The sequence below is a fragment of the Monodon monoceros genome, unplaced genomic scaffold (assembly GCF_005190385.1).
Source record: "Monodon monoceros isolate NGI ecotype Baffin Bay Population unplaced genomic scaffold, NGI_Narwhal_1 Super_Scaffold_12, whole genome shotgun sequence".
Lineage (NCBI taxonomy): Eukaryota > Metazoa > Chordata > Mammalia > Artiodactyla > Monodontidae > Monodon > Monodon monoceros.
In genome coordinates, this window is record NW_021703768.1 from 9636243 (window position 1) to 9662823 (window position 26581).

Genomic DNA, 26581 nt, shown 5'->3' on the forward strand with positions numbered 1-26581 from the left:
ATACTGCCTCTTCTGCCACTCTCTCCTCCTCACCCAGAGAATTCTAGTCCCCTGGCTTCTTCACTTTTCTCAAATCCACCATATTCACTCTTGATTTAGAGCTGTTGAATTCCTCTGTTTCACATAACCCTGCTTATTTTCTTTCTAGCACTTATCACAATCTAGAATCATCTTATTTTATATGTTGTATTTATTTATGTTTTTTAAAAATTGCCTAACAAGCAAATACTCAGTTTGGAAATATTTTAAGTGTGGTTTACCTTCTCAACAACAGTTATAAAACACCAAATTAAAAGAGTATATTTATTTATAATTCAAGTTCTATCAGTAATCTCTAAACTACAATTATATTTCCAGACGACATGAACTGGAATGCTTTAGAGTGGGACCGAGCTGCAGAAGAGCTTACATGGGAAAGAGTGAGTAAGACTTCTTTCTATCAAGTATCCTAGTATTTTAATCCTAATGTATATCTTAAAGTTGACCATATTTAGATGTATACACTAATTTTCCAGTTACATTTAATGAAAACAATTACCAGAACTTTAATTTCTAGGGAAAATTAAGTAATGTATTATTTGTGATGAAAATATTAAAAATATTATGATAAAGGTCTATTGATACCTTTTTCTATCTTCTGGCCTTTAATACAAACCTTGCTCCACTTACAAAATCTTTAACTTGAAATTGTGGACTTTTGAAAATGAAGTAACAATTTAAATTTAAGTATTATTCTGATGCTTCAGTTGACAAAGTAATACTGTTGTATCATGAAATCTTGACTGGCTCCATAACTAATGAGTTGAAACCCAAGATAGAAAATTTTAACTTTATAATCATATAATTTGGATTAAAAGAAGATACAAAATATAAAACTCCCATGAACAGAAGTTTTTCACTCTCTGAAAATGATAGGCTGTATTGGAAAGTAGTGGGTAAATATTATGTTTAAAAATATTAAAAGGAAAATGAGCTTTTTTCATAAATAGAATAAAAAATCCTGTTGCATCTTAAATTAATGCATATTATTTATTTTAGATGCTAGGACTTGATGGATCACTCGTTTTTCTGGTAAGTAAAGCTAATCTTTTTTTTTTTTTAAATTTATTTTTTGCTGCGTTGGATCTTCATTGCTGTGCGTGGGCTTTTTCTAGTTGCGGCGGCAGGGGCTGCTCTTCGTTGTGGTGCGTGGACTTCTCACTGCGGTGGCTTCTCTGGTTGCGGAGCATGGGCTCTAGGCATGAGGGCTTCAGTAGTTGTGGCTCATGGGCTCTAGAGCGCAGGCTCAGTAGTTGTGGCGCACGGGCTTAGTTGCTTTGCGGCACGTGGGATCTTCCCGGACCAGGGCTCGAACCTGTGTCCCCTGCATTGGCAGGCAGATTCTTAACCACTGCGCCACCAGGGAAGTCCAAGCTAATCTTTTTTAATAACAGAATTGCGACTTAATTATTTGTCTTAGTGATTCAGTGATTTCAGATTTACAGTATGTTCTGGTTTTTTATATTAAAGGTCAAAATGCCCTGTGATTTTTGATTACTTAATATGTTGAAGAAAGTCTGTTTTGTGCATTGAAAATAACTGGCAAAGCATAAAGGTAATATTATTTACAAAGGAAATTATTAAACATATTTGATTTTTAGAAAATGAAATTCAGAGTTGATGGTAGTTAAGAATACTTGGCTTTCTTTTAAAGTTCCACCTTGTGGGACTTCCCTGGTGGCGCCGTGGTTAAGAATCCACCTGCCATTGCAGGGGACACAGGTTCAATCCCTGGTCCGGGAAGATCCCATGTGCCGTGGAGCAACTAAGCCCGTGAGCCACAACTACTGAGCCTGTGCTCTAGAGTCCATGAGCCACAACTACTGAGCCCATGTGCCACAACTACTGAAGCCTGCATGCCTAGAGCCCATGCTCTGCAACAAGAGAAGCCCGCGCACCACAACTAGAGAAAGCCCTCACACAGCAACAAAGACCCAATGCAGCCAAAAATAAATAAATAAAATAAATAATAAAAAATTTTAAAAAATGATTAAAAAGTCCCACCTTGCAATGTTTAATGCCAGAACTGGTGAAAACAGCGCAGTTTTACACTATTCACAGAGAGAACCCCCTGTTTGTTGCGCCTCTCCTATCTTTACCTTAATAATAAAGAGTACAACTGTAAGGTGAAGAACAGTTCTTTAATTAACTTGTTCTTTAAGGAGAAATGATGCTCTTTTCAGGTTCTGTAATACAAAATCACTTGCCATTTGGGATTTTTAAATAGCTTTAAGTATCAAGATGACTTTGGCTGCAGGTAGCCAAACCCCAGCTGACCAAACCAGTAATACAGGAGGAAGTCCAGAGGAAGGATGGGCTTCAGGTGTGCTTGATCCAGGGGCTCAGCAATGTCATTGAAGAGTCAGATAATTTCCATCTGTCTCCTCTGCTTTCCACAGTGTTGGCTTCCTTTTCAGGCTGGCTCCTCAGGCCAGAATAGGAAGTTGAGGTTAGTAGTGTGAGGATTTTGAGGAATGTATCTGATGATAATTCACAGATTGGTAAGAATGTGATATTAGTGAGCTCCTATTCAAGGCTTGAGTATTGTCAGTATAGAAGGTATTATTTGGCTGTATACTCATTTCTGTACTTTATCAGTCCCTCATAGATGAGTGATAGAAGTCGTTGAGGCAGTGGTGTTAATTCAAATCCATTCTAATTTTTAGAAAAAAACCACAGGATGACTTCATGCATTTGTTACAAATTATTTAATATGTATGTACTATGTGCCAGCTGTGATAGTTACTGGATGATTCAGAAATGAATGAAATAGGGTACCTGTTCTCAAAGACTCTTTATAGTTTAGTAGAGAGAAATGAACATGTAAACAAGGAACTTTAGGTAAAGACTCTGACAAACAGTGTGTATAGGACACGAGAGGCATAGAAGAGGGCTTAGTCAGGCCTTTCTTAGCAGAGGGGAGTTGTCAGCAGGGAATTTTTATAGAAGATAACTAGAGGTTGAGGCACAAAAGATATTGAGGATAAGGACAGTTTGGGAGCCCTTAAGGCAGAGAAGCTGAAAAATTCAAGTGATATGAGCCCACATGCTAAGTAGGAATGTACAGTAGTAGTCCTCTCTTAAACAGACTTATCATCCTCTTGCCACTTGGATTTATGGCAAATTGGGAACCTTATTAGAATAATCTTTCTAAAAAGAAAATCTTACCATGTTAAGATTCATGGAAATATTTCTCCATGGCCCCCTTGGAAGGATCATTTAACTTGATTGTGGGGGGAGGTAGTGGGCCTGGACAAACAGGCTTGGGTGTCCCGATAGCGTGGAGCATGACTGAGCACACGCGGAGGAATAGATGGGTGGCCTCATGTTGGAGGCGGTAGTACATAAGCGTGGAGTGTGTCAGTGGCCAGGTGAAAGCGCATATTCTGAGACTTGAACAAAGAAAGCCATGGGGACAGAAGGGACCAGAGAAGATCGAGTGACCTTAAAGAAGGCATGAGAACACACTGGACACTGAAAGAAGTGCTGTGCAGTTTACATTGATATGTTGTTCAGAAATAATGTGGTTTTCAAATTTTTCTTTACTTAGAATTTTTTGGTGTCATATGACTTAAACCTGGCGATTATTTATGAGAATCTGTGTAGTTTGTGGTAGATTATTAATTTCTGAAGAGGAAATGTTTATGGATTGATTTCTTTGATTTTTTTTTTCATGTGGACATTATGAACTTTAAGTTTCATTAGGTTTAGTTTTATGAGCTGTCTAATGAAAAATGAAGTTACACATAATTTCTGAGCAAAATCTCAAAATTATAGTAAAAATATCAGTCTTATAACTAAATAAATGGATTAAACATAAATCAAATAGGAGATGAATATGTTTTATTAATGCTCTTTTCCTTTAGGAACATGTCTTCTGGGTGGTGTCTTTAAACACACTGTTCATTCTTGTTTTTGGTAAGTGGCGTTTATGCTTTTATTTATGGTATTACGGTAGGAGTTTAGTTTTCTAGGAGTCTTGTTACAGGTTTTGTTTTGTTTTTAAACTTAGGAATATATGAAACAGTTTTAGACAGTCATCTGGTATAGGAAGACCCCAGGTATACAGTTACTTTCTTTCCTAAGCAACATTGACTACGGTTATTTACCAACTTTGCTTCTGTTGCGCACTTCTGTCTCTCTTTGTAGAAGCCAATTTTAGACTGACTTGAGAATATATAATATTCCACATCTGGAATTAATTTCGTGCTGATTATCTGTGTGTTCTTCCCTATGGCAGAAGATCTTGTTTTCATCTGTTAAAATCCTGACCAAGGCCTTACCAGAGACCTTGGCTTGGGATCTGTCGCAGAGATGGATATAGGCTTGAGGAAAGTGTAATTCCCCTCAGAACCAGATTCCAGCAAAGTTTACTTCCAAACACTTTAACAACTGCGGATTCTGTGACAACACTAAGAGTCCCTCCCATTGGGAGTCATGAGAGTAAGGAAGGCAGGGTTGAGTTGTAGCTGACAGGTTTTCCTGCTTTGGGGAAAGGTAAGGGAAACAGTTGAGTAAACCAAGGTTTTAGAATTCAGTTCCTCAAGGTGTAGTCTGACAGAATTGGGTTATTGTTAGACTGTACTATTGGTGTCTCATAGAGAGACCTCAGGCTGCAGATCTCTGTATAGGGAATATCTTTGAGAAATTCCTTCCTTAGTGCATATGAATTACTCCTAAGAAGGAGGAATATTTTCCAAGTTTCTTCCACTAAATTCCAAGTTATTTGCTCTGTGTTAGGGACTAGAAAGCAGCGTTTTCATCAGGAAACAGTTGTCTTCAATAGGAAGCCATATGGTCAAAGAAGACACTGAATAAATAGATCAAGGATGAGAAAAAAATTGTTTTCTGACTATTATCTATAAAAGAGCAAAAGAAATTTATCTGTATCTTGTTGAAACACAATATCTTTTAAAAGTTCCATTCATTCTTAATTTTTAGTAGATATTTAAGATGGTGCAAATTAACAGGAAGCCCATTCTTTGTTGTTTTCCCTTGCATATGGGGGTGAAAATGTGTCTGCAGATTATTCTGCATTTGTTTCTCATTATGTAAAATAATTGCTATATAGAGTGTGAAACTCTTGATCTTGACCAAATTTTCTTTGAGAGGAAAATATGATCTATATAGACTTTAGTCTTTGTTCTTGCAAGAAAAGCTTAGTGCTAAATTAATGTTTAAAGGAATAAGTCACCTTTAAAGCATGAATTATAGAAATAAGAACTCTTGTTTATATAAAGCAAATCTCAACTAAGTAAACTTTTCTAATCCAACTTCCTAAGCTTATACTATGAAAAAAATTTTTCTTGTCTTAGTATGCACATTATACTTAGGATCTTTTGAAATGAAACAAGAAGTTTTCCTCTTTTTAGGAAAACTTCCTCTTTTTTTTAGGAATATGCTTTTCCTTTTAGATGAACATAGTCATTGGGATTAAGCAACACTCATGATTCTTTCCTACTTGGGTTGCTTTACTACAGTTTCCACTGGCATTCTTGGACCTTTGTGGTCATGTATTATGCTTTGCAGAAATAAAACCTTACAGTGCTGCTGTCTCAGTAGAAGGGAACAATCCTAAGAAACTGATCTTAATTTCAGGGTACCTATCTAGTAGTTTCTGTGTAATGGGATAGAAATTGATTGTTAAAATTGGTGCTTTAGGTTAATATTTATATATATAGAGTTGAAATTTGAAAGTTTGCCTTTCCCAAGGGCCTGCTTGAGTCGTCCTCAGAGTTGGGTGTGAGAATAAAATAGGAAAAATTCTGCATATAGTTATTTCGCACACTTTAAAATTTGCCTGTGCTTCATAATACACATAATATATTAATAAAATAGTATATGTGTATAATTTATAAAGAAATTCAAGTGTATTGGGAATACCTGTTAAAAAAAAATGTCTACTTATGAATACTTGGTCAAAAAGGTTTGGCAGCCAGATCCCTGTAGATTCAGTCTGACTTTTGTCTTTATGATTGAGTCTCCCTCTCCCCTTTCCTAATAATCTATACTGTTCTGTTATTTTTGCCATAAAAAAGGTAATTAAATTTTATTAACTGAGAATGAATTACAGTTATATTAACATGGAAAGAAAGACTTGAGGAAAAGAGACTATCAAAATTCTTAATATGAAAATTTTAAGGCTGTTTTCTTTTAAACATCTTTATTGGAATATAATTGGTTTACATTGTTGTGTTAGTTTCTGCTTTATAACAAAGTGAATCAGTTCTACATATACATATATCCCCATATCTCCTCCCTCTTGCATCTCCCTCTCACCCTCCCTATCCCACCCCTCTAGGTGGACACAAAGCACCGAGCTGATCTCCCTGTGCTATGTGACTGCTTCCCACTAGCTATTTTACATTTGGTAGTGTATATATGTCCATGCTACTCTCTCACTTCATCCCAGCTTACCCTTCTCCCTCCCCGTGTCCTCAAGTCTATTCTCTACATCTGCGTCTTTATTCCTGTCTTAAGGCTATTTTCTTATTTAACCAGAATATCATGACACTTTACAAAATTACCAGAATTTAATACTACCTAATAATAGATCATATTAAAAATTCTAGATTGTCTCCTTAAATATCATTTTATAGTTGCTTTGTTTGAATGAGAATTCAAATAAGGTCTACCTGTTACCTTTTTTTTCAGTTTTGGACAAAAAAAATTCATTAAATTGCACTAAAGTTCATCTGTTTTTAAAACAGAGCTGAGAATAGTCAAGGACATTTTGAAAGAAGTATATTGAGGGAGGTTTACCTTACCCAGATATTGAAATTGTTTTAAACCTACAGTAATTAAAAAAATTTTTTTTATTGTTTTACAATTTTTAAAGGTTACTTTCCATTTACAGTTACTACAAAATATTGGCTGTATTCCCCTTGTTGTACAGTAGTACATCCTTGAGCCTATCTTACACCTGGTAGTTTACTGTTACTTTTGGTTGTTAAATCTTAAGTTTTTCTGATCTAGAATATTTTTTATTTGCTCCCCTCATCTACTCCTACCCTATTTTGCCATTGATTTGTTGATGACACTAGGTCAGCTGTCTTCTACGTGTCTCACTTTCTACTTTCTTCCGATGACTTCCTGTTGATTCTGTTACCTTGTTCCTTTGTCTCCATATTTCTTTTAAACTGGAAGTTAAATCTGAGGCCTGATTAGATTCAGGTTCAGTACTTCTGGGACAGAATTTTCACTGGTCATGCTTTGCCTATTATTATGACATATCAGGAGGTACATGATGTCTGGTTATCCACCTTTGTCTGTGGTTCAGGTGATAGTATCTTGAAGCCTCTATTGTTAGGTTTCATTTTTCCCTTTAAACATCAGAAAGTAATCTGTGGGAGGTGGTATTTTAGTATTATGCAAATATCTAGTGTTCCATCAGCATTTTACCGAATATGTTTATTATCCATTGATACTTGCCTGAATTAATTTATTTTTATTAGGCATTACAAAATGGTGATTTTCAAATTCTGTCATTTTTATGCATTTATTGGCTAGCTTTTCTGTAAAGAAGAGCTTGATCTTATCAGCTAGAACTATTTAGTTAACCTGAATTTGTTTGTTTGGAAGAAGCAGGACAGATGTGCAGTTTTTTTCCTTAAATTATTAGTTTTCAGGATAAGGAATTGATGTTCTAACAACTCTCCTTAGTGATAAAAGTGTTTTCTGTTATGTTGCTTTTTTCCTTTTGTGGTTTTTGTTTTTGGCTTTCCCTTTTTTGAGTATTATGAACTCATGAATTTGTATGTATTCAGTGTGTTTTCATCAGTTTTTTTGTTTGTTTGTTTTTTGGATGTTCATATCTTCTTCACTGTATGTATTCAGTGTGTTTACATCAGTTTTGGGGGTTTTTTGTGGGTTTTTTTTGGATGCTCATATCCTCTTCTCTTCCCACAGGCCTGTGAGACTGTTTTCACAATAGTTCTTGTGTCCTTTCACCATGAGTTTATTAGGAGCTTGGTAACTTTTTTGTTCTCTGGTTGTAGAGAATGTCACAGACAGTACTTTTTTTTTTTTTTTTTTTTTTTAGCGGTACGCGGGCCTCTCACTGCTGCGGCCTCTCCCGTTGCGGAGCACAGGCTCCGGACGTGCAGGCTCAGCGGCCCTGGCTCACGGGCCCAGCCGCTCCGCGGCATGTGGGATCCTCCCGGACCGGGGCACGAACCCACGTCCCCTGCATTGTCAGGCGGACTCCCAACCACTGCGCCACCAGGGAAGCCTGACAGTACATTTTTGGTTCTGAGATCTTCCATTTCTCCAAGAAGCCTTTGTTCCTTTTAGTGGGGTTGGTACTAGGAGTGTTCGTTGTTTTGATTTTGAAGTTTTCATTGAGTTTTCCCCCCCTTTTAGCATTTTGCCCGTACCACATTGGCCACTTCTCCCTTGTTGGTTTGGGATTTGAAGAACACGTGAGTATGATACTTTTGCAAACTTAATTTTATTAATTACCCCAAATTTGATATATGTTGACTAAGTAATAATATTGTAAAGAGTTACTTCATTTCTCAGTCTGCCTTATACAAAGGAATAGTTATCCAGCACCATCTCGTTCACCTCTTCTAAGCCAGAAGTGGCCTAAGACGTAGTAGGACATGTTGCCAGCTGTGGAAGATGTTCTCTAAGCCCCATGATGCACTGTCTTCCTTCCCGCTGGGCAGGCCAGAGACATACTGTGGGAAAGTTTTCTTACAGACTGATTTTTGACCTGCTCTGTTAGCCTATGTGCTCCTTTCTCTCTTTTCCCTAGTTGCCCCATAGTGAATTCAGAAAGGTAATGATATATTAATTTTTTAAAATGTTGATCTGTGTTGGAATGATGAACTGTGGTGTTTTCTAAAGAAATTTGCTTTAATTTTGACATTTTATTGCGGGTTTTCAGAATTAGATAAATATTTGGATGGACAACTACTACTATTTTGGGGGGTCCCCAGAAATATTTAGTCTTTTAAGAAAAGCTGACATAGCTGGAATATTCTGGTCAATTTGTATATGTGAATCCTGAGAGATCACATTCTGAAGTTTCTGAAGTGGCAAAGAGACATGTTCTGATATTTAATAGAGATCTCCAAATTCTCACTAGTTAAATACAAGAACTTGGAAAGTTCAGATAAAATGCTTTGATAAATTTTGACTTTATAAACTATCATCACTTGCTACCTGAAATTCAGGAACCAAAAGGTGATGGTATCTTGGGCAGTATATGTCACTACCCAAACTCTTAACTCTTTGTAAGTTGATAATGAAACAGATTTGGCGAGCAAGGGAAACTGAAGCATTGTGGTTAGGAGATAGGGTGGCTAAGATGTACCTTGGCCAGAGGACGGCTTGGACTCTGCTGCTCTTTTCAGCGCTCAGCCTTTAGCAGGTCTGCTTCAGAATGGACTGAAGTGCAGATGGTTACAACTTTTTTCTTATTTTTGTAAAATTTAATTCACTCTACTCTTATTATTTTGTCTGCTTGAGTAAAGTGTTATTCTTTCATTTTACCTCATCTTTTTGTAATAAATAGCAGTCCATGGGAGAATCTGGTTTGCAGAGGTGTCATCCAGAGGGGATTTTGTAGTTGTTTTTTAGTTACAAATTCCTGAGATAGTTCACATTTAGTCTACTTGGATTGTTTAATAAACATTGTTAAACTGGGGTGTAGGCCATGTGGTGAAATTACATTTTGTTTATTTTCTTATTTCTAGGTCCAAGCATCCCATTTTGAAGGCCTAATCACGACCATAGTTGGGTATATACTTCTAGCAATAACACTGATAATTTGTCATGTATCCTTTAATGAACCAGCTTAGTGTTCAGTAATGTTATTGTGCTTACCCAAGGGTTGTTCTTATTAATGACAAAACTATTTCTCTCTACTTGTCCTTTTAGTAGAAGTTGTAGGTATTTGTAGTGAGGATGAGAGCAGAAAAAATATGGAATAAATTCTGTCAAATAATATTAACTGTTACCTAAATAGTTACCTGATCCTTTTTTTAATTAAAAAAAAATTTTTATTGAAGTATAGTTGATTTACAGTGTGTTCATTTCTGCTGTACAGCAGAGTGATTCAGTTATACATATGTATACATTCTTTTTTTAAATATTCTTTTCCATTATGATTTATCATAGGATATTGAATATGTTTCTCTGTGCTATATACAGTAGGACCTTGTTGGTTTTCTGTATCTTTCTTTAAATGTTCAGGTTTTCCTTGACTACATGCTGTAGGGCTTGGCAACTCTTGTTAAATTTCATAGGTCTCGTCGCTTGCTGGGAGTCTGCTATATTGTTGTGAAGGTAATTCCTGTTATAACTTAAGACTGGAAATGATTTCTCCCATTTGAGTGATGTTGATGACCTTTGTTTTTACTTAAGGTCTCTTTGCTAGTGGTGGTAGAAATTGGAGTGTTCCCTCTCATTTGTGGCTGGTGGCTGGATATTTGTTCCCTGGTGAGTTTATTATTCATTGTCATACAATCTAATAATTTAAAGGCTTTTTAAAAAGTGGTCTTTAGGGTGTGTTCCTTTAATGTAAAGTCAATATTTGATAATAGTTTGTTTTTTTCTGAGAATGTATCATTGTAGAGTCTTAATGTTGCTAATTTTTCCTGAGTACCTGATTTTTGTGAGGCTCTGTGCACATTTCTGATGTTAGAGTATTTTGACTGGAACCTTCCTGATAACCAGTGGAGAGTTCTCTTCCTCGTTTAACTCTTTTGAGTTTTATGAAGATGCCAAGATGTTGTGTTAAAACGAGTAATTCGAGGGAGGTCCTGGTGGTCTATTGGTTAGGACTGGGTGCTTTCACTGCTGTGGCCTGAGTTCAGCCCTTGGTTGGGGAACTCCCGCAGGCAGCACCATGCGGTGCAAAAAAAAAAAAAAACCGAAAAAGAGTAATCTGAAAAGAAGACTGCCTTTGTAGTAATTAATTCAACCTAACCATTTGTTTTAACTAAAGTGTTTAGTCTTGATTAAAATCTTTAATGACTGTCAGTGATCATCAGTTTTTTCTTTTCTTTTTTAATTAATTTATTTTTGGCTGCATTGGGTCTTCGTTGCTGCACGTGGGCTTTCTCTAGTTGCAGAGAGCAGTGCTACTCTTGGTTGTGGTGCGTGGGCTTCTTATTGCGGTGGCTTCTCTTGTGCAGCACAAGAGGGTGGGCTTCAGTAGTTGTGGCACGTGGGCTCAGTAGTTGCAGAGCGCAGTCTCCGTCCATAGTTGTGGCGCACGGGTTTAGTTACTCCGTGGCATGTGGGATCTTCCCGGACCAGGGATTGAACCCATGTCCCCTGCATTGGCAGGCGGATTCTTAACCACTGTGCCACCAGGGAAGTCCACTTTTTTACTTTTCAAAAAAAATTAAATGTAGAAAAGCTGCCTTTGGTTCTGAAATAACATTTTCTTCCATACCTTACTATTAAAACTTGTCATGAATTCATACATGTAACCAAGAAAGGAAAGTATTATGTTAACCAGAAATGGTTCTTTCACAATAGCAATATTGGTAAAGTTCTTATTCACCAACTGGTTTATCAGTATTGCCTTTGTAAAATTTCTGAAGTGTCATATACGTCTTTGAAATGGTATCCAACCTATATCATTTGTATTTCTGTGATACGATGAAATGGCTTTAAGAGAACTGTAATTCTAGAAACATCAGAACCTACATGCATAGTGATTCATTCACTTCCTAGAATATGAAGATATTAATTCAGCAGATGTAAGCAGTACAAATCTCTCTCACGTGTACTGTTTTGATTTAGGAAATGTTTGATGCTACTCTGAAAGATCGAGAACTGAGCTTTCAGTCGGCTCCAGGTACTACCATGTTTCTGCATTGGCTGGTGGGAATGGTATATGTGTTCTACTTTGCCTCCTTCATTCTGTTACTGAGAGAGGTAAGTTCTACAGGGAAGTTCCAACACTGTACATTTACGAAAAGGACTTTTGCCTTAACCATAAGTCATACCTTAAAGGCTATGATGGTTTCCTAGCTAAATCATTTTCTCTGTTATTTTATTCTAAGAGGGAACAGCTAATAGCCTAGTTTGGCTCAGTTGCTTTAAACTGTTTTTTAGTAATTTGTCTCAAAAATTGACAAGTTTTATTATTCCTGTCTAATTAGTTTTGAGTTTGAAAGATGAATAGACTGAGGGATAAAAATTAAATTAAAACACTTGTTTTACTTGGTATTTTAACCATCCTCAAATACATATTCTTGGAACTTTATGTGATGTGAGCCTGTCTTGGACTTCATCCAGGGACATTTAATGCTGGAAATACCCAAAGGGTATGGTATTGCAGGATCAAATATGTAAAGTGGTCTTGAAGCAGACACCTTAAGTATAGAATTATAGTGAGGGTCCTTTATGATTCTGGTTCACTCACCAGATGGGTACTTTTACTAATCCTGTTTTCAGAATACAGTCCTTACTGATTTGGGGGCAGTGAAAATAGGGTCAGTATTTGACTAGTATACATCTCATGCTTAGTCATCTGCTACAAAATGAAGTATAAAACTTGAGTAATTCTGATAAGTGTACTTTCCTCTGTGCATTCTTTCCCCCAATAGTACTGCATGCTCACTCTGTGCCAGACACTGTGATGTATGCTGGGGTAATAGTGAGAAACAGAGACACAGTCTCCACTCTCCTTGATTTTTGCATCCTGGGAAGGGATACAGCCATGGAACAAGTCAGCTTACTCCATTGAGAGTGGTGATGGAGATATGCAGGGCCCAAAGGAGCAGGCTGACGACTAATCCAGTGTGAATGGAACACAGAAGCACAAAGGCTTAATGCAGTTCTTGGTTACTTTGCTCTTTGAGAGATTTGAGGAGTTGGGGATGAACCTGGGGGCCATAATATTCTCCTGAATCATATAGTATAAGTTCAGTAAATTCTGTTTGCAAACAAAGCTTGTATCCTTGTTTTGAAATTAGTGATTGAGACTACATTAATAATGTGGTTTTTAAATTGTTATTATACCTGACCTTTAAATTGCGTTGTTCAGTGATTAAGTATTTTATACTGAATTTTTTCATTTTATCAATGTGGTGGTTTTTTGTTGATACAGAATCCTAGTATTTTAGAGTTAGATTGAACCTTAAAGCTCACATATCATAACCCCTTTGTTTGGAAGGTGGAGAAATAGAATTTGGGCAGATGAGATGCTTTTTATACAGGGTAGTCCAGTGAGTGTGAGCCACCCAGAACTAATCCCCAGACCCATTCATCATTGCCCATCGCCCATAGCCTTTAGGGTTGATGATTCCTACTGAGCAAGGGGAAAAGATGTAGATGGTAAAATGAAGATACTGAGAAACTGAAGGTTTTTTAATTAACGTAACTCTTTTTGGGAAGTGTGAGACTGAAATCACATCTTCCGTTTAGGACACTTATAAATTGTAACCTAATCCTTTCCAGATTATACAATATAGTGATAATTTTTATAAAAATACTTATTTTTCGAGACTTCCCTGGTGGTCCAGTGGTTAAGACTCTGTGCCGCCACTGCAGGAGGCATAGGTTCTATCCCTGATGAGGGAACTAAGATCCCTCTTGCCACGTGGCGAGGCCAAAAAACCAAACAAACAAAACTTATTTTTCATCTTGGAGATCTAGATTTCTTGACAAATTGTACTTAAATTTTTCCACTGAATGATTAAAAGCATCAAAGGACATCAAACACAGGATAGTTTTAATAAAGATTCTGATTTAGGAACTTCTTTTCTGAGGAAAACTATATGAATTTTCTAGGGCCCATTTTATAAGATGCCAAAATAATTTTAAGAGCTAATTTCTCTATTAATGTTTTAGCTCATATACAGAGCCTAAAGACATTGGTAAGTATTTATAGCATTTAAAATATATTTGCAGGTACTTCGACCTGGTGTCTTATGGTTTCTAAGGAATTTGAATGATCCAGATTTTAATCCAGTACAAGAAATGATTCACTTGCCTATTTATAGGCATCTCCGAAGATTTATTTTGTCAGTGGTAAGCATACTTTCTTTTGTTTTTGAAGTAAAATGGGCTACCCTTTAGATTTTTTTTTTTTTTTGTCAGGAGGACTGGTAGAGTAGATTGAATTAAGTTTATCTAAGCCTGTGGAAGTTGCTTATCAAATAGCTGTTTTATTGGTTACTTCGATAAAAATAAAATGTAAGTAAACAAAAATGCCTTTTGGTTCTTTAGTAGTATAATTGATTGCCAAATTATGGGTCTCTGAATTACATTTAATTTGCATTGAAGCAATGGAGACTTGTTAATAGCTTCTAAATTAAACTCTTAACAGAAGCAACTCAAAGTTTCTTCCTTGCCTCGAAGAAGAAATTACCTAGTTAAATCTAAGTTTTTCCAAGATAAAATTCTAAAAGCAATGATGTGTGTTCTTTGGAAACTTTTGTAGCCATTAGTATGGGTCATGTCTTATTGTTACAGGTGGTTTATTAAGATGCAGGCAATTTTGATCCTTCATTATGAGTTTCTAGCTCTCTTTTCACATACCATGCAGTGATTATCCTTTGTGGCTCCTGTTTGAGCCTTCGTGTCCTAGAGAGAGAGAGGAGCAGCTGTCCCAGGTATGCAGTCTCCGCATAGAGTGAGCCAAGTATAGTGTGCTGAATGAGAACACTCAGTGGCCTGGGCGCGTATAGACTTGGATGGTGTGTTGGATGTGTACGTTCAGAAGTCTGCCTGTCTCTCAGATTTACAGTGATTACAGTGGTCCCCTGCCCTTTTTCTTGCTGCAGATTGTCTTTGGCTCCATTGTACTTCTGATGCTTTGGCTACCTATACGGATAATTAAGAGTCTGCTGCCTAATTTTCTTCCGTACAATGTCATGCTCTATAGGTAAGTTGTTGAAATTCGGAAGCTTTACTAATTTAACTCTGGTAGGGATTTGATATTCAGAGTACACTTATTTAAAACATTCATTTCTTACAGATATTAGAAATCATCTGATAACTAAATTTTGCCATGTTCTAAATCACATGTTAGTTTAGCAGTTACATGTTCCAAAGAAGGGCTGACTTTTCTGCAAATGAAGTGTGCCTTTGATTAGCATTGAAATGTTTAACATTCCTAATGAGAGATACCTAGTAGCATCATCTTTGTATGAAAAGCACATCATAAGTAATGTAGCCATAGATATACATTTAATTGTAGATTAAAATAGGCTGTATGGCTTATAAATGGAAAATCTTTTTTTGATTTAAAGACTTAAGTAACCTGGAAACCTAGTCTCCACCATTCCTCCTATAATCCCTTTTTCAGTGATTTGCCTCATCCCTTCTGTCACCTAAATATGCCAGGCAAATTGGATTTCTTCCTCAAATTTACTTGTAATTAGTCTTTAAATCTTGTCAGTTCTAATTCTTTTTACAGTCTCTTATCTAATTCAATGTGATTTACCACTTAATACCTTAGTTTAGGCCTTCCTGTTTTTTTCCCATTTATAATCCATCCTTAACACACCTGCCTCTTCCTCCATAACGTACACGATAATATCTGGGTCATTTAGAATGACATCCAAGGCTCGGCATCTCACACTGCCTTTCGAGCATCTTGTCCAGCATTCTCTGACTTGAATTCTCCTTTCCAGCCACGCTCAGCCTCCATTGAGTCTCCCCATAAATGCCTAGCTGCTCCTGGTCTTTCCCTCTCTGTTTGGAATGACCTTCTTCCCCATGTTTGCCTGGCATGCTTCTGCTGTCTTTTCATCAAAATCCAAATCGAGGTTTTATTCTGAGTTTTTCCCTACCTAGAGAAAGTCGGTTCTCCCTCCTTATGTATTTGGGTCGTCACAGTGAGAACCAGGAAGCACGGTTTCTGGCTTTATATATTGTTGGCGTAGACCTTTGGTAGTTCTTTATACCTAGAATTTTAGCTAAGTTTTTGTAACAGCGTTTAGTCTGTTCTTCCATTCAGCAAAATTGAGGGCCCATTATATAACAAGTTCTTTTCTATGTACAAGGGATGTAACAGTGAACAAAACAGAATCAAGAAAAATCTGTGCCCTTGTGGAGCTTATATTTCACTTGGGGAGACAGCCAATAAAATAGATAAAATACATAATATGTCAAAGGGTCGTAAGTGCTATGGGAAAAAACGAAGCAAGGACGTGACTAGTGAGGACCTGAGGAGGTGACAGGTGAGGAAGGCCCTGAAGGAGGAGGGGATGAGGGAGGGAGCCATGTGAACCCCTGAAGGCAGAATGTCCTTGCAGGGGAGGCGGGCACATGCAGTGGCCTGAGGTCTGTTTGAGGAGCAGCAGGGAGACCAGTTTGGCTGCAGTAAAAGGAGGAGAAAAGTAGTTGGCTGTGAGGTCAGAGAGGTCATGGAAAGCCAGGTCCTAGAGAGCCTTGTAAGCCATTGTAAGTAAGCATTTTGGCTTTAACTTGAGTGATTTGGGGGCTTCTTGGAAAGGTTGAACAGAAGAGTGGTCTGACAGAGGTTTCACAGGAATCACTCTGGAGGCTGTGACAAGAGCCAGGGTTGGGATGGCCAGGGCCAGAGCAGTAGGGCAGCTAGGGGTAATGCCATGATCCCCGTGGGAGGCGACGGTGGCTGAGAGGGAGGAAGTGGCAGTGGAGTCATGAGAAGTGGTTAGATTCAGGGTATCAGGGTACAGTCAGTAGGATTCTCTGGCTTGTTTGAATGTTGGGTGAAGAAAGGCAGTCAGGGATCTAAGTATCTGTCCTGAGCACCTGGAAGGATGGAGTTGCCATTTACTAGGATGAGGAAGATTGCGGAAGAGCAGGATTTAAGGGGAAGAGTGGGAACTTGATATTGAACATGATCAACTTAAGATGTCTCATGTGTACTGTGAAACGTTGAGTTGGCACTTTGGATGTATAAGTTAGGAATTAGGGAAGATGTCTGAGCAGTATATAGAAATTTACAGAAAGGTGCTATTCGAAGTCACAGGAGGTCGCATTCAGCGTGTCTTGGAAAGGTGTTCATGGAGAAAGTGTTCTAAGGAGCAGTGAGCGACCAGTTGTGTAATACGCTACTAAGCCGGCACATGAGGTGAGGACCAAGACCTGACCGCCACTTTAACAACACGAAGGTCATTGCAACCCTTGTCGGGAGCAGTTTTTGGTTGAGGGATGTTCCTTGTTCTTCAAGGAAGAATGGATATGAGGTGATAAAGACAGTGAGTTCATTTGACTCTTCAAGGAGTTTTGCTGTCATTCCATTAAATGTCTAATATGATACAGTTATAAGGGAAAATCGAATTCACATTGTAAAATATGGCTTTTCGTAACTCTCAGTGATGCTCCAGTGAGTGAACTGTCCCTTGAGCTGCTTCTGCTTCAAGTTGTCTTACCAGCGTTACTTGAACAGGGACACACGCGGCAGTGGCTGAAGGGACTGGTGCGAGCGTGGACTGTTACTGCTGGATACTTGCTGTAAGTATAGGCAGGTGACTCGTACGTGTGTCATTTGTGTCAGTTTAATAACCTTTCTGAAAAAGTATGCCCCACTCAGGAAAAGTTAGTTTTAATAAGAGACAATTTAGTGTTATCTGCAGGTGTATTGTTTAAAGCTTATTAAAGTTTTAAATTTTTCTTATTTTCCTAATCATTGTGTATCCTTTTATGGAGAAATGTGTACATGTTTTTACCCTCTCACAGAGGGTTGCTGCTGGCCCAGGTTCTTTCATTTCATTACACAGGGTAAAAATAAAATACTTTTCAGTGCATTAAAAACAAACCAAGTTACCCTTATTTTAGAAGTCCTAACCTGATAAGTGAGTTAGCTCTTCTCAGATTTGGTTTCTTAGTCATTTAGTCAGCATGATGCATTTATGTGTTTTCAAGCTTCATATATTATATACTTATTTAGAAGTTTAATCTCGGTAGTTTAAACATTTTTTCAGAAAATATGTGGCATCCTGTAGATACCTTAATGTGAAATATAGGCATACTTTCTTTTATTGTGCTTCACAGATACTGTATTTTTTACAAATTGAAGGTTTGTGGCAACCTTGTATTGTCAGATAATTGTTAGCATTTTTTAGCAATAAAGTATTTTTAAATTAAGACATATACATGTTTTTAAAGACATAATGCTACTGCACACTTAATAGATGACAGTATAGTATAAACATAACTTTTGTATGCGCTCGGAAACCACAAAACTTGATTGCAATGCAATACTTGCTTTATTGCAGTGGTCTGCAACTAGACCCACAGTATCTCCAACGAATGCCTATATGCATTTGGTTGTATTTGAACATTTATCCTTGTCTAACAGCTCAGTGCCCTACTGTGAGCCCCCTCGTTCCCCCCATCTCATTTGTGCCTTAACTGATTTGTGGCTTGATGTTTTAGTTGAGCTGCGTGTCACAGCAGACACAGTAGTCATCTACAGAGAAAAAAAGAAGTTGATAGTTTTTTCCCTAAAATTCTTCACATAGAGTATCTTGGGCATTGCACTTTTTTTTTTTTTTTTTTTCAGTTACTGATTCTTCTCAGATACTGGCTGAAGAAAACATAAAATAGATTGAATGGGTATTTTGTATGTTAATTTATGTTTGGGAAGGTCTAATTTAAAGCACGCAGCAACATTTAGAGCTGATTGAGATAATAGCAGTGCTGTGCATAGATTCTACTCATACATTTTCTCCCCTAAGTAATAATTATCAAGAAAGTAAATCTCGCATCTCGCGTCTTCTGTTTATTCTGATCTGAGGTGAGCATTTTCACTGATGCAATTTTTACACAGGGATCTTCATTCCTATTTGTTGGGAGACCAGGAAGAAAATGAGAACAGTGCAAACCAACAAGCTAACAATAACCAGCACGCTCGAAATAACAACGCCCTCCCCGTGGTGGGGGAGGGCCTGCATGCAGCCCACCAAGCCATCCTCCAGCAGGGCGGGCCTGTTGGCTTCCAGCCTTACCGCCGGCCCCCGCATTTCCCACTCAGGGTAGGTGCTGCCCCGACTTAGCAGGGATTGAGCTTTCCAGCTTCTGTTGAGGAGTTTTTCTGCTGTTATCGGCGCTGTTAGTATATGGTCCTCTGTGTAGGCGCAGCTTGCAGTCTTCCTGACAAGAACCCACATTTCAGGCCTCTCATTCTGCAACACATAATATATGTAAATGTCGGATAAGCTGATGGAATTTTAGATGTAAGCCGTGGAGTTGGGAGTCCATGTGCTGTTGGTCCCTGCTGTTGGTCCCTGCTGTTGGAAAGGAACAAGATAGAAGACCCTAGATCAAATAAGAAGTTGCCATTCCTGATTCATTTCACCTGTGTGTCAGGAACTGGAGGGGGTATTTTAGTGTTTTCCTCTCTTTAATCCTTGTAGTATTAATCCCAATGCTGCAAGGTATGAGTAGTAACCTCTTGTTTACATCTGATAAAACTGAAGACCAGATTGGTTAAGGAAGTACTTGGCTCAGCAAGACTTACCCCCAAACTCCACCAAAACTGTTCCTGTCAAGGGTCCCTAGTGACCTTCATGGGGTTAGATTCAATGGCCAGGTGTTAGTCCTCACGTCACCTGCTATATTAGTAGCGTGTCATATGATTGCTCACTTCTTGCTCCACAAAACACTTTTTTGAAAGTTGTTCAGGAAGCTTCGTGGAGGAGTTGATACCTTTAAGTCTTTAAAGTTTGGGGTCAGGCAGATTAAAAAATGGGAAGTGGGAAGGGCATTCCAGCCCTGTGTCAGGACAAGAGGCAGGTTAGCCATGGTAGGTATGGAACCTGCAGGGAGGTGAATGTGTGGAGTAGGGGGTGGGAGGTGCAGGCGAGCTGCAAGAGCTGGGGAGGGAGCTCTCAGAGTTGGGGGTGGAGCTGTGAGACTTGAGGCTTTCGGATTGACAAAAGGTATTTTCTAAGCAGAAGGTACTTCTGGCCTAGATTAGAGAGAGAATCACTAAGGGATTTCTCTGGCAGCGAAAGCTGACCAAGGCTCCAGCCCCCTCTCGGAGTGTTATCATCATCAGTGCTTTCCAGTCTTCCTGCTGGAGCTCTGCCCTTTGGGCTTGGTCAGTCAGGTCAAGGCAAGCAGCACCCTCTCTTTCTGTCCAGGGTAGCCACTTCCCTCTTGTCTCGGTGTATTTCCTTTTTATCTGCACTTCTCAGTAGCTGAGAGCCACCAGCTATAGCTACAACAGCTGTTTACTTTTAAACTTAATTAAAAATAAATACAGTTTGTAAATATGTGGTGTGATGGATGTGTTAATTACCTTGATGGTGGGAATCCCTTCACGGTGTATACATATATCAAATCACATTGAACACTTCAAATATATTACAGTTTTATTTGTCATTTATACCTCAATGAAACTGAAAAAAGAAAAGAAGGTACATTTCTTGTAGACAACACACACACTCAAAGTAAATAGAATTTAAAATTCCTTTACTCATTCATGGTGACCCCATGTCAAGTGCTTAATGGCCACCTGTGCCAGTGGTTCCTGTGTCGGGCAGTGCAGGAGTAGACATGTCCATTATCACAGAAAGTTCTAATTGGATAGCACTGTTAGCTTTCCTTTCATGAGAAGTTGTTTTTGAGAATTTGATAAAAATAAGCAAATATTGTTAGTTTTAATTAATAGTGAGGGAAAATTTAAGCTGATTATGTTTTTTTGTTTGTTTTGTTTTTTTTTTGCGGTACGCGGGCCTCTCACTGTTGTGGCCTTTCCCGTTGCGGAGCACAGGCTCCGGACGCGCAGGCTCAGCGGGCGTGGCCCACGGGCCCAGCCACTCTGTGGCATGTGGGATCTTCCTGGACCGGGGCACGAACCCGTGTCCCCTGCATCGGCAGGCAGACTCTCAACCACTGTGCCACCAGGGAAGCCCTAAGCTGATTATGTTTTATTTTTGTGCTCTCTGATTCAAAATATATTGGTACTTGCTGATGTATCTGATTATATGACAGTGGGCACAGTTTCCTTTCGGCCAAAATTATAGTTAATATTACCTAAAATGAAAATTTCCTTTTTATGTGAAATGGAAGGAATCCTGGAGATACAAATATAGGCAGATCGTTTTTACTGGGAGAATTGTGTTGATTCTTTGAGGAGTGTCATAAAATGCATTGAGCACAGATGAATTCTGTTTATGCACTGCTGTGTTTTGCCTTGCAGATATTTTTGTTGATTGTCTTCATGTGTATAACCTTACTGATCGCCAGCCTCATCTGCCTTACTCTACCAGGTATGAGGTTATCCTAGCTCTCCGCTAATGACATCATGAAAAGATGCTTTGTTTTAAAAGGGTATGTCTTGCTGACATGTGATCTTTCATCACATATAAACTTGAAGTAGTTATCCCTATTTTTATTGAATATGGGATACTGTTCTCTATAGGGCTCTACGTTTCATTGGACTCATTTGTATCGGAGCAGAGGGGGACAGAGTCAGTATACAATTTATGATTAATTTTTGGAAGTAAAGTACTTGTGGTCACTCATTTTATATAGATATTTTCTTATTGCAGTATGGGTTCTCAAAAAGTCATCTGTTGTCTGGGATTTGCTTCAAAGCGTTCTGGGGGTGGGGAAGTAGGCAAAACTATAGAAGATGTTAAGATTGGCTGTGAATTGATAATTTTTGAAACTGGGTGATTGAGTACAAAGTATTTTATTATAGGATTTTCTCTGCTTGGGTATATGTTGAAATTTTTCATGAACTTTTTTTTATAAAAAATTTTTTAGCATTTTAAAATAAAAATGTATGCATTAAAAAAAGTCATCTGTGTGGCTTACGTCATTTTTTTCAAGCCAGTGTTTTGATGTTAATTATGTTTGCCTTCATTATGTAATTATCTTTCCAATCCACTGCATGCTATTGCTAGAGACCTTTATGAAGCCAGGCTATTTCCCTTTATCACCTGGTAATCATAAATACTAATCACTAAATTTCAGCTAAACAGGGTTTCTTCATCTAACAAGTAAGAAGCTGTCGATGAATATAGTAGTTTGTCATCTTCTGCAGAGGTCAGGGGTAGATGGGGGTGGAGTCCAAAGCCAGTGACAAAGTGTCAGAAACAACTTGCTGCCCCCCCCCCCGCCTCCTAGTTAGTGTTATAGCAAGCCAGAAGATTCTGAATCATACTGATATGTGTTAGCCACTTAAATTATCAAGTGAAGATAATTTTCAGGTCTTATCAAGCCTGTACATGTTATTGAGTTAGTGTCTTGATTATAGCACTAACTCAGTATAACTTTATAAATCAAATTTGTATTAAATACTTGAGTTTTCCCATGAGGGCTAAGGCTGGGGAAGAGCAGCTAGTTAATTTCAAGTGAGGTTTCTTAAAAAAAAAAGAATAGTTTCTAATTGGTAAGAGTTGTGATTCACCTTAAACTGGTAAAAATAAAGTTGTTTTGTTTTTCACTGTTTCTGCACAATGATTTTTGACCGTGAGAACTTTGCTCTTAAGTTCACTACTCAGACCTCAGCTGTTAAAAAGACAAAGTCTAGTTAACTATTGGGTGCAGTGTAGTAAACATTGTTGAGAAAACTCAGTTTCTGAACTTTGGACAGCTTTACATTTGTGATTTTTATGTTCCATTTTCATGTTTTTATCAGAAATATTAAAAAGTTAACAAAAGAAGGAAACCTGGTTTTAGTGCTTGAATTTGGCAATACAGGTACATTAATTTCATTAAAGATTGTTAAGTAAATATTTCCCTGTTAATCCAGTCCCACCATCTAGTGGAAGGAATGCAGTTATGTTTAATCATAGAAATGCTTTTGTCATAGTACACATTTAAGGTGGTGAGGATGCTGTTTTCCCCATAGGTTGCTTTCTTGTAGCTGCATTTTAGCTAATGTCAAGTTACTGCAAACTAGAAACTAGCCCTGACCTCTCAAAAACACTTTAGAACTATGTGAAGTATGGAATGAAAAGCAGCCTTTAAATTTTTTTTTTCTATTTTATTTTTGGCTGCATTGCGTCTTCATTGTTACGCACAGGCTTTTCTCTGGTTGTGGCGAGGGGGAGCTACTCTTCGTTGCAGTGCGCAGGCTTCCCATTGTGGTGGCCTCTCTTGTTGCAGAGCACGGGTTCCAGTAGTTGTGGCACATGGGCTCTAGAGCACAGGCTCAGTAGTTGTGGTGCATGGGCTTCGTTGCTCCATGGCATGTGGGATCTTCCCGGACCAGGGCTCGAACCTGTGTCCCCTGCATTGGCAGGCGGATTCCCAACCACTGCGCCACCAGGGAAGCCTTAAATTTTAAAAAACCAACCGAAAAAGAACAACAAAGAATCTTGGAGTAGAAATATGTATATATAGAATGCTAGACATTTTTACCGAATTATCAGTGGTATTTTTATATCTTTAACGTGCACGTGTGTTTGTTTCATGTAGATAAATACTTAACATGTATTTGTCTTCAAAAAATGAGTTATCTTCATATCCAAGCTGTCTGTGAGATTGCAAAGAAGTGTGTAACGTTATTGGCACTGTGGCTTGTAAACCTGACTGTTGGGGTGGTTTAGCTTGACTGGAGGCAGTGTGGGTCCGCGGTCAAGAGCATGAGCTCTGTCCTGTAGACAGGAGTTCACATTCAGCCTCCGCCCTTGTGTGACCTTGCTTGGGCAAGGTTCTGTTGCTGAGCCTCGGTTTCTTAGTCTTCAGAGTGGAGGCCATTGCTGCTTGCAGGGTTGTTGGGAGGATTAATGAGAAAATGTATGGAACATGTTCAGCACAGCCACTAGCTCCTTTTAGACATTGAAAGGTAACAGGTAAGTACTGTATTAAGGAGAAAAAGACACTGGAAATGGGGTCTTCCTTTTTTCTCCAGCCTTATTAAGATAAGTAACCATGTAAAGAAAGTTACTATATAAATGATCTTGACTGATAGTTAGATTTTTGTGGGTACATTGTGGAGTTTATTTGTAATAACTCTTTGTGTGAGGCAGTTCCTTAGACAACTTTCACATGTTTCCTAATATTTAGAACTTAATTTTTTTCCTAAGAAAAACTAGTGTGGTATTCTTTGTTAATGTGCCCACTTCTGATTAAAATAAGCTTAGTTTTCTATCTTAATGAATGACCCAATTGAAAGAAAGTTACTCTAAATTATTTGCAATGTTGCTAAATGTTAAAAGTATTGACAACACAAATAATAGAAAGTAAATTTTCCATTTTTGGCCTGTTATGTGTATAATGATTTCATTTGATAATACAGACAATAAAAATAACACCCCCCTCAAGTCGTTTCAGTCCCCAAAGAACAAGTAATTGGCCTGGCAAGTCAGAATGCATGTCACAGGAGAGCTCATCCCCAGTGACTTACTGTGGTCTGGTTGTATCTTAGTCAAATAATTACATTCTTTTGAATTTGGGGGGGTTTGTTTTTATTTTGTTTGTTTGCTTTTAACAAAGACACTGATATATCAAAATGTGATGTCTTTTTAATAATGACTTAAAATGACTGAAATTTTTGAAAATACTAGTAGTACAACGTTGACATCAAGATTAGAGTTCTCTTTACATGACTACATGTCTAATATATCAGCTTTTCTATTTTCAGTATTCGCTGGCCGTTGGTTAATGTCATTTTGGACGGGGACTGCCAAAATCCATGAGCTCTACACAGCTGCTTGTGGTCTCTATGTTTGTTGGCTAACCATCAGGGCGGTGACAGTGCTGGTGGCATGGATGCCACAGGGACGCAGAGTGATCTTCCAGAAGGTTAAGGAGTGGTCCCTTATGGTAGGTTTTCCTAATATAGACTGATCTTGTCTGACAGGAGTAGTGAATATTTTTCCAGTAATTTCTTTTAATCTTTTCACTTTTGTTTCTTCACTGTGTTGATAGAGTCAAGAGAGTTGATTTTTTTTGAATTACAAAGAGTGTTCCTTTAAGACAGTAGTTTTCTGGTTCATTCTGAGAAATATAGTCAGATGTATTTGAGGGTTAAAAGAAAATCATGCTATTAAATGATCTGGTAAGGCCCTTGAGTAATAAGATATTCTGTAGAATTTAAAATCAATTTGTTTAAGTAGAAATTTCCTTTAATGATATTTTTTCTAAAATCTGATTGAAAAAAGATTTTTTAATACATAAAATCTTGACTTCAGGATTAAGTCAGTGTTTTTCACATAAATGGGAAATTGTGTGGTAATTTACTGATTGATCATAATGTTGGCTATGACTGGTAAATATGTTTAGGTCACTGCTTTATGCCTTTTCATTTGTATAATCAACTCTGGTTTTGTATCTGAATTTATATCTTGATTTCACTGAAAGTTTAATAGCTGTTTAATATTAGTGTTGAAAGAAAAACATAGGAGATTCATTGTATATTAAGAATGGAGGGAGTTGATTGCTGTGTAATCCATGAGATGAGACACTTACCTATATTTAAAATACAGAAACTAGCTAGTACCACTTTTCATTTGATATTCTTCCATATCATGTTGCCATGTGAAGAAGTAGGTACTGCCTCAGTGCACACCATTTTTAATCTCTTGCTGTTGAAATGGATGTACTTACTGAGGCTACCTGAAGAAAAAGGGACATCAAGGCCACTTTAAAAATTGATTTCTTTGTCAGGATTTCATAGTGGCTCTTGCATGTTATCTCTTCTCTTTGTGTCTACTTTATTTTCATTTTGCCACTTTGTCCAAATTCTAGAGCTGTGTTAATAGAATAGCCCTGTGGCTAATGGCTACCATATTGCACAACACAGATACAGGACATTTCTGTCATCATAGTAAGTTCTGTTGGACTGTACTGTTCTCAGGGGAGCTAATTTGATCAACTTGGTAATTACCTTAACTGGGGTTATGCAGAGCCCTTCAACTATACCAGTCCATCTCAGGGGTCACAGGTCAGCCTGTGGGTGGACCACCACTGGATCAGGGGCCTGGGACAACCAGTAGCTTTTCATGGACAAACAAAAGCCTACTCCTGAGACTGAGATTGAGAAAAGCAGCAAAACCACCTGATTAATATATGTAATAAAATGAATTTCCTATAATTTTGTAGCAATAATGTATAGTAATTTCATGTTTTTGTTATAGCTTGAGTTTTTATAGTTACACATTTAGATTTCATTTAAACATGTAACATAAAATGTAAGTCGTTTAAGGTATATATTCGTTCTGTTAGGCATCAGGTCAAAGAAGAGTAAATTTCCACATGAGATAAAGAGCTTGGCTTAAAAGTCATGGAGTCTCTAATAACAAGGCTTTTCATTCCCTGATAGATAATGAAGACCGTGATAGTTGCAGTGCTGCTGGCTGGAGTCGTCCCGCTTCTTCTGGGGCTTCTGTTTGAGCTGGTTATTGTTGCCCCCCTGAGGGTTCCTTTGGATCAGACTCCTCTTTTTTACCCATGGCAGGTAAGTGTGTGTCTTTTGCTCATGATATTTCTTTATGTATTTGGAATCAGAAAAATTCTTAATTGTTTAAAGTGATTTTAAGCAGTTTGTTTAGGAAGATTCCTTAATTTTTTCTGTTGTAGGAACTCATAAAATCGATTAGATAATGCATTTTATCTTTGAAATATGCGGGTCATGCAGCACCTTTAAAATACCTTACTTTATAGGTTTAAAATGTCACTATAG

General features: G+C 37.8%; 1 protein-coding gene across 2 annotated transcripts in view; it reads left to right on the forward strand.

Annotated features, from left to right (window-relative positions):
* The window catches only part of MARCH6 (membrane associated ring-CH-type finger 6), a 74253-nt gene that overhangs the window by 34390 nt on the left and 13282 nt on the right, over positions 1-26581 (forward strand). For both annotated transcript variants that reach the window (XM_029216138.1, XM_029216137.1), the window contains exons 8-22: positions 358-419; positions 1039-1071; positions 3906-3957; positions 8401-8459; positions 9741-9821; positions 10264-10332; positions 10411-10485; positions 11800-11934; positions 13915-14034; positions 14790-14890; positions 17314-17451; positions 18770-18974; positions 21146-21215; positions 24542-24723; positions 26222-26356. In XM_029216138.1, the coding sequence (XP_029071971.1) occupies positions 358-419; positions 1039-1071; positions 3906-3957; positions 8401-8459; positions 9741-9821; positions 10264-10332; positions 10411-10485; positions 11800-11934; positions 13915-14034; positions 14790-14890; positions 17314-17451; positions 18770-18974; positions 21146-21215; positions 24542-24723; positions 26222-26356 (1517 nt within the window). The remainder of the gene's footprint in view (positions 1-357; positions 420-1038; positions 1072-3905; positions 3958-8400; positions 8460-9740; positions 9822-10263; positions 10333-10410; positions 10486-11799; positions 11935-13914; positions 14035-14789; positions 14891-17313; positions 17452-18769; positions 18975-21145; positions 21216-24541; positions 24724-26221; positions 26357-26581) is intronic.